The sequence below is a fragment of the Cenococcum geophilum genome, assembly GCF_001692895.1.
Source record: "Cenococcum geophilum 1.58 unplaced genomic scaffold K441scaffold_18, whole genome shotgun sequence".
In the NCBI taxonomy this organism is placed as follows: Eukaryota; Fungi; Ascomycota; class Dothideomycetes; order Gloniales; family Gloniaceae; genus Cenococcum; species Cenococcum geophilum.
The window spans coordinates 118,916-128,103 of NW_027137576.1; the positions used below are offsets into that span (position 1 = coordinate 118,916).

The 9,188-nt window shown below is 34.9% G+C and overlaps 1 protein-coding gene across 1 annotated transcript; it reads left to right on the forward strand.

Annotated features, from left to right (window-relative positions):
- Positions 1–1,256: 1,256 nt before the first annotated feature.
- Positions 1,257–1,644, forward strand: K441DRAFT_717655 (uncharacterized protein; the record flags this gene model as incomplete). The annotated part of the gene is made up of 2 exons (XM_067653995.1): positions 1,257–1,387; positions 1,413–1,644. Coding segments are annotated over 2 exons (250 nt in total), but the record flags the coding sequence as incomplete, so codon positions are not given.
- Between the last annotated feature and the right edge of the window lie 7,544 nt (positions 1,645–9,188).

Sequence of the window (9,188 nt, forward strand, 5' to 3'; positions counted from 1 at the left end):
GACTTTTAAGGCCAACCTAATACCCGTCCGGCACCTTTATAGAAATACTCTAAGAAGTTAAAAGAAAACTCTAGAGGTAGATTCTATTAGAAAAACAAGTAGGGTAATAACCGCACTAATAATCTAAAAAAAAAAGCCCTAGTTATAGACATTTCTTAGCTGCAACTAGGGTAAGATATAGAAGGAAAGACTCTTTATATTGCTGTTAAGCTAGAAATAACACTTTCTATAGGTAAGGTATAACAGCTCTAAGTACTATATAATAGCGGCGCCAAAATTAATCTTATATAATATAATTTGGTAAAAGAGTATAAACTTATCCCATTATAAAGGTGGCGGAAACCTATTATAGGCTTCTTAGATAAGCATTAGATTAAGCTATATAGTGCCTATAAGCTTATAGTGTTAGTAGCTAATATATACAACTGCACTAAGGTAGTCGGCCTATAACCCTTCTGGGCGGCTAACTTTATAAGTTATAATCTTATCCTTAAATACCCTTAGCTTATAAAAGCAGATCCTAAGATAAGCTTTAAAACTAGAGCCTTTAAATCGTAGAACGATAAAGATTTAAAAGGGCGTATATTACTAATAAGCCTAAAGGACATCCTAGAGAATGTAGCCCTAGGTAAAATAGTATACGCTTTATACCTAAAGGAGTATTAAATCTAACCCCTATTTAATAATAAAATAGGTATAGAGCCTAGTATAGGTAATAACCTCTTTATAATAGAGACCCTATAGGGAACTACCGGATAGGTCGCGGAGACATTATAGGGAGGTAGCGATCTTAAGGATCTTATAAGATACTTTAACCGTTATAGGTTACTCTACCTTAAGCAATATACAAAAAGTATACTATAGCATCTTAAGCGCTACATTAAGGATTTCCCTACCCTCTACTAGCTACTATATAAAATAGTATAATATACGGTGGCAACTATATACAAGTAACTACTATAGCGTATAATACTGCTTATAAGTATCCTAAGGGAGCTCCGGGACCTACCTAATAATAATATAGAGGATAAACGCGACCCTAATTTATTAAATATTCTAGTAGGCCTAAGGGACTTACTAAGGGTATTTTTAGGTAGGAGAGCTAAAGTCCTACTATAGAACTTGGAGTACAATTATATAATTAATCTAAAAGAAGGCAAATAACCGCCGAACCTTTTTATCTATAACCTCTTGCGTGAAGAGCTTGAGATTGTATAGGAGTACCTTAATAGGTTACTAGAAAAGGGGTAGATCTAGCCTAATAAGTCGCCGGCAGGCGTACTAATCCTCTTTATTTTAAAACTAGATGAAACTATAAGGCTATACGTAGACTATTACGGTCTTAATAAGATTATAATTAAGAACTGTTACCTACTACTACTAGTTAGTAAAATGCTGGATTAACTATTTAGGGCGAAGATCTTTACGAAGCTGGATCTATAAGACGCCTACTATAGGCTCTGTATTAAAGAAGGGGATAAGTAAAAGACCGCTTTTAAGACCTAATATAGCCACTTTAAGTATCTGGTGATGCCTTTTAGGCTAGCTAATACGCCTGCGATATTCCAATCGTATATTTATCAAGCCTTAGGGGGACTAGTTAACCGTATATATATTATCTATTTAGATAACATCTTAATCTACTTAGAAGATAAGGATTAATATAAGCAATACGTTCGCGAAGTGCTGGAACATTTAAATAATTAGGGCCTCTACGCTAAGGCGTTAAAGTATATCTTTAATACTAAGCAGGTTAAGTTCCTAGGTTATATTATAACGCTTATAGGTATAGTTATAGACCTAATACGGGTGTAGATAATCTAGAAGTGGCCGGAGCTAAAGAGCTACTAGGATGTTTAAGTATTCCTAAACTTTACCAATTTCTATAGGCGCTTTATCTATAACTACTTAGACGTTACCTAATACCTATTTAACTATATTACGGAAGCTTCCTAAGACCTAACCTAAGGAGTAAAAAGCTTAAAGGTGGTAAGGAAGAAAACTAAAAAGGGACTAACTAAATAGTATAAGCTATAGTTATAGCTTAAAAAGGTTTAGAAGGCCTTTTAGGAACTTCGCGTAAAGTTTATAAAAGCTTTATTACTATAGCATTTCGACCTAGATTAGCTATTAATAATAATTACTAATATATTAAATTTTGCCCTTATTAGTATCCTACTATAACCTAATAGGCATCTAGACGCTACCTAGCTCTATTAAAGACTAGTAGTATTTTATAGTAGAAAATTCTAGGGACCTAAAGTTAGGTATTATACCTATAATAAGGAACTGCTGGCTATAGTTAACTGCTTTAAATAGTGGCGACACTACCTTAAGTACGCGAGCCATACTACTTGTATACTCTTAAATTACTATAATTTACTCTACCCTATAACTATAAAGAAGCTTATACCTTAATAAGCCAGATAGGCAAAGGAGCTCACGCGATTTAATTTTAAGATTAAATATAAGATAGGGGAAAACAACCCTGCTAATAGACTATTATAACGGCCAGACTATACCAAAGGCTTTAAAACGGAAGAAGGAAAATAGATAATAGATATTTTACTCCCTGTATTATAGAATAAGCTCTGGGTATAAGATGCTTAAGTACCTATAGCTCTATATACTAAGTCTTAGGCAGTGTAAGCCTTATTAGTTTCTACTAACGTTCTAGCTAGTACCCGGTCCGTTACTAATAAAGGTCCGAATATACCTAAACAGGATATCCCTAATATATTCTTGGAACCTAGTACTATACTATCCCTAATTACTAAGCTATCCCCTTAAACTAATAGCGAAGCCATAGAGTAATCGGAACTTAGAGCCCTATAATAACTAAAGGACTTTAACCTTATAGCGGCCTTCCTAATATACGCGTATTAAAGAGTTATAAGATCTATAGTACTATCTAGTCTTGTACTTAAAGTAGTATAAAACGAAACAGCTTTTACCCGGGAACTATTTAAAAGGTTAACGGATTTTATCTATAAGGTATAACGGAGGGACGCTTCCTATATTATTCTTAATGCGGAAGTAAACCGGAAACGTAATAGAAAGGAAGCTGCTAGGCGCCACTATTAGGAACTAGACCCGATGGGCCTACTATATAAAGGTAGTAAGGTTTAGGTGCTATAAGAAGCAAATCTACGACAGAAGATTTTTATAAAGAATTATAATAATCCTCTAGGCGGCCACTATAGTTAAGTAAAAATAGTATAATTATTTTAGCGTAAATACTATTAGCTAAGGCTTAATTAGGAAGTAAAGGAGGACATTAGCTATTACAAGAAGTGTTTTTAAAGTTGATTAGCCGCACTCTATTATTATTAATAAGGGCAGCGTCTTTATAAGCCAGTACTGGTTAAATCTATACTTTTATTTAAAGATAGACCACTATTATAGTATAGCTTTTTATCTATAAACGGACGGGCAAACAGAACGCTAGAACTAGGAACTAGAGTCTTACCTACAAATATATTTAAACTACTAGTAAGATAACTAGTGCGAGCTACTTCTATACGCGGAGTATGCTTATAATTTAAAGTAATATATATCGCATAAGTATACACTAATCCAGATTGCCTATAGCGTTTAACTATCTAGGTTTAATAGTATACCCAATAATTACTGGCTAAGGCTGTATAATTAGTTATAGGATCCTACTAGGAAGTTTAAGGACATTCACCAAAGAGTATAAGGATACCTCTAGAAATGGAAGGAGTAATGGAAGTATGCGAAGTAGAGCCTATAAGATACCTAAGAGTAGTAGAGACTTTAGTATAACTATAAGCACCAGGATAAGCATTTCGGAGTAGGCGATAAGGTTCTATTATATTTAATAAATATTAAGACCTGTAAACTATTAAAGAAGCTTAATATAAGATACCTAGGTCCCTTCTAAGTTAAGGAATAAATTAGCAAGCTAGCCTATCGTCTCTAGCTACCCCTATTTATAGCCTATGTATATCTAGTGTTTTATATAAACCTACTAGAGCTATAGTATAGACTACCGCCAGAAAAGAACTTCTGTCTAGGCCCAATTGAACACCCTAAGATGGTGGGCGAGCGGTATAAGGTTAAAGCTATACTACGCTATAAATCTATTAAGAATAAGCTTTAATTTAAAGTTAAATAGCTAGGCTAACCCGCTAAGGACTCTATATAAGAACCAGAGGATTACCTTAATCATTACGAAGATATTTTAAAAGAATATTAGGACTAAGGTCCACAATCTATAAATTATAAAAAGCGCTCTAATACTACGGTGTTATCGCAACCTATAAAGAAAGCTTATAGTAGGCCGTAAAAGGCCCTAAAGAGTAAATAGGTTAAATTAGATATAGTACAGATAAGCTCTGAAAACTATAGGGATAGGGCTACAGCCTAAGGCAAGATAGGTCCTTAGCCTTTTCACGTACATAGCATAGAGTTAATAGGGTATTTTGCTAGAATTGTATTCCTATTTATTAATCTATATTAAGAATATAGTTCCTAGGGCTTCTAAGCCCTTTCTAAAAGCCTTATAAGGCCTTTCTAAGCACCTAATTAAGGTCCTTAATTGCTACTATATATAAGAACGAATCCTAAAAGTCTAAACCATAAATGCCTAATCTAAAAAGCCACTATGCCTTATTATTAGGAGTAGGATCAGTATCTATTGGGCTATTAAGTAATAGCTAATGAGAATGGGATCCAGATCCCTTAGTAGGCGTATAAGTAGGCATAAAAATAGAGGCAGGATAATAAGGTATAGCTAGGGCAAAGACTCTTAAATGCTTAACACTAATATTAGGTCTAAACCAATACTAATAAAGCTCTTAGAGAGTGAGCTTATAGTCAATAAAGACACGCTTAAGCCTAAAATAAATAGAGATATTAGCTAGCTAGTATAATCCAGAACCACTAAGACCTTGCTACGGCAACTGTTAGTTACCTATCCGCTAGGTACCTAAAGGGTAACCTACCTAATACCGTATTATATTATGCTCTTTTAAAACTTAACGTATATACGCGAACTCCTTTCTATAGTAGACAGCAACCTTCTTCTTATTACCCCCATCCTACACTCTATCCTTAGTATATTAACCTTACTCTTACATTAAGCGTTACTAGCTAGCTTACTGGAAATTATGGGCAGTGTAGATAGCTATAGCATAGTCTTAAATTCGGCTAAGTTATTTAGCATTTATACTAGAATAAGAGAGAGCCTAGGCGATAGAGTAGTTAAGGACATTAAAGGAACGTCGCCACTTAGGCCTAGGCTATTAAAGCTTAAAGTTAGTAATAGAAATCTATTAAGAATAGAAAAGCTTACCTTAACGCAACTACCGCTCTTAGTACGCATGCATTAATTATAAGGACTAAAGGTATTAGATCTAACGTAGCGCGTCTTATTATAAGCCTCCAAAATCCTATTATTAGATTTCTGGTCTTTTAAAGACGTATAGGCAAAATTATTTAGGTAGGACTAGTACTAGTTGCGAGTTAGCGGAGGTTAGGGTTCTATATATAAAGGTAGGGCTAAAATATACTATAGAATCTGCTTAGAAGAGCAGTTAGTAGGAGAATAAAGAGGTATATTAAATTATTGATAGAAAAGAAGAAAATCTTAATAATATATTAAAGATACGTCCAAAATTGGACGAAGGTTGATAATGGGAAAGTGAGGTGTTAAGGAAAAGGAGCAGCTTGATAAGTAAAGGTGTCCTTATACTTTACCGTCTAATACCCTTTTAGTAAATAGCCGCAACTTTGCCAATATAACTTCGTTACAATAATGTTATTTAAAAGGAAGGAAATATAAGTATATGTTATCTAACTATCACTTCCTTATAAAAAACTGAGTACGCGGCCGGGGGAAGGTAATTAAGACGTTAATTAAAGACGTATATGGGTTAAATTGTACCTAAAACGATACTATAGTATTAAAGAACAACGTTATAGACGTTCTTGATAATTGTATAATAGCTATAGGTGCTATTACGAAGTATCCCTCCTATTTGCTAGGTAGTAGAGCTATGCTAAATATACGGCACAGAACTATTAGATTTGAAAGTATATACACTAGATCTTAGGAGATAAGTCTCCTTAATTAACTAATTAATACCTTAACCGCATCTAATAGCCTAAGGGTAGATACGGGAATAATGTGTTAGTGACGCAGAGGATTATATAAAATAATTATAGATTATATCTTAATAGTTAAAGACGACGGTAAGCTAAGGCTCTGTACATTAAATCCCATACTAAAAGGTTCTATAAAACTATACTAGAATACTAAATTGCCTATAATACTTATAATTGATTATAGACCGGTATAAAGGCTTAGAAGTAGAGTTGTATAAAAACTTTTACCGCATATGCAACCTTACCAAAAGGTGGCGCCGCACTTTAAAACTTACGCATACCCATCTTCCTATCAAAAACAATCGATTTTCAGACTCTCAAGACCTAATTCCTACTGCCTAGCAAGCTAGAGGCGGATTCATTTGCCTTTTTACCCCCTTTTTACCCAAGAGAAAATTCTCTTAAGGGGTGGTTCTAGCTTGTAAGCGAGGCAGGGGTAGGAACACCAAAACATCAAAACATAGACTTTTCCTAGGTTTCTCTTCTATAAAAAGCAAAAGCCTAATAAAATAGGGGGTGTAGGTATTTTTCTATATCTCCTTTAGTCAGATTTTCTTTAGTAAGAGAAGGATTGCCTTTTCGGGCTTTTTTGCTAGTAAAAGCCTAATAAGTCCTTTTTTCTAGTAGTTTTTTCTACTTCTAATAGAGAAGAAAATAACTACTATAGTCTTTTTACCCAGTTTTTCTACTACCTTTTAGTCTAATTTCCCCAGAAGCTCTCTAGTAGAGTTAGTAAGGAAAAAGGATATAGAAGGATAGTAAAAACTAGGAAGGCTTTTTACCTAGTTTTTCACCTCTGTGCTAGGAGATAAGAGACCTAAGGAGGTTATTATCTACTGCAAAAACTAGGAAACCCCCCCTATAAGCTATAAGCTATAAGCTATAAGCTATAAAACACAAAATGCCAAAGGTAAAGGCTACTAAGCCTTAAATAAAGCCTCCTATAAAGATAAGCGATGACAAATTCTTATCTACCTCTTCTACTTGTTCTTCTCTACCTTCCCTATACCCAACTAGAAAAGATAAAGAAGTAGAAGAAGTAGATAAGCCGTTTTTAGCTTATATAAGGAACCAAAGAAAAAGAANCCACCCCCNATCGTCTCCTAAAAAAGATAGCCAAAATCTAAAAAGAAACCTAGCAAAAATGAGGTCCTCTAGGGCTAGTTTATACTTCCCCCCTCCTTCTTCAAAACAATTCCTACAAAAGGCCCTAGAAAACCTAACCCAGGCCTATCTAAGGCTAAAAGGAGAAAGTAAGGAGCAAGTTAAATATATCAAGGACGACGTACAAAGAATTATAGTAGGAGAAAGTCCTTCTATAAAAGAAACAGAAAAGGAAAAACAGGAGACAGATATCCTAAAAGGACTAGTAGAAGAAGTACTTGCGCACTACCCATTACGGTCGCTTAGCCGCTGCCTCTGCTGCCCCCTCTACTGCCCCCTTCTAGATACGTTATATACCCTCTTAACACCTCGCAAGGATATAATTTAGCCTAGCTTGTAGGCTTAAATACCTAGGTCAACCCACTCGAAAAAGGGCCTTTTGCTATTATAGTGCTGCCAGAAGGTTGTTAAATAACGCGTTATATGTTTAGTGGGGTGAGCTACTTGCTTATATGGGCCACTAGCTTATAGATCACGTTACTAATATTTAAATAAATCTATAACCTATAACCGCTTATTAAAGCTAGTAGTATTACTAGCCTTAAATATACAGTAGAGTAAAAATGCTATATTTAGCATAAATGCGTCCTTATTAATTATTAACCTGAGGTATAAGTAGTCTATATTTTTGGGTTAAATTTCAAACTTTGCTAAGCCAGGTCCTGATTAGTTAAAGATAAAACTTGCGCGTAGTAAGTTATAGCAGAATCTACGTGACGAATATTAAAATATTATAAACATTAAAATATCCTAGTATTACGCCTTCCTTTTTATTAATACCTCTATTAATACCACTATACACATAGCAGATCCTGCTGTAATTAAGTATAGCAAGTGCCATATCCGTAGGCCCTACCTTAACTTTGTTAAAGACGGCCCTTTAAAGAAGCTTTTAAAGCTATGCCAGTTATATTAGTTAAAGGCGCGTCTTCCCTATATACTACTTCTACTTCTACTTACTTTTCTAGGCCTCTAAATATAATTTAAATAAGCGGAAAGCTCTTATAGAGTTAGGTTTTACTACTAAGAATCGCCCTATAAGGCGCTAGCGAACTACTCTACCTAAAAATAATACTAAGAATGCCTTCCTACCTCACGGCTAGAATAGCTAAGATACCCCTAAATAGCTTAATAGCGGAAGACAATTAGGGCAATATAGCGGGAGTACCGCGTCCTTAATTGGCGGGGTTAAGCTTACTTACCTACTCCTCCGCTATATACTATAGATAAAGCTTTAGATAGCCTAAATACGTCCTTACTAAAACTAGCTTCTATACCTACTTTACCGCCAATACCTACTCCAACTACGGCCACACTACTACCCGTTTTAGCTGTTGATTGGGAGCGAATTAAGAAGTTTAGGAGTATACTATAGGCTAAATGTATAAAGACGTGCAGTTATTATAAGGAGTAGTGGTTCTAAATAGGCCTAGCTATAAAGGGTCATAATATAGGTATATGTAAAGCCTATATTAAGGACGCCGATAGTCTTAAGGATCTAACCCTTTTTCCCCCATTTAGTGAAAGTAACGGGCTTAATCTAGGGCCTATTCCTAGCTTCTTGCCTATACTTACTGCGGTAGAGGAGCTTCTAATTGCGCGCGTATACGTTTATCTGCAAGTCGTGCGTATACGCGGCTAGTAATATCGCTATACTAGCCACGTTTACTACTTTGGCCAGAATATACTAAAGACTTAGAGGCAGCTACTACGGCTACCTACTAAACTCGATATACTAGTTATAAGGCCTATAGTAGTAGAGGGTAGCAAATACCTAAGTTGGCGGTTTGCTAAATAGTATACCGTAAAGCGCTCTACTATATTACTGTGGCTTTACTTTCTAAAGGTTAATTATCTTAATTATTGTAACGTTGAAATATATAGTACCTGGCTTA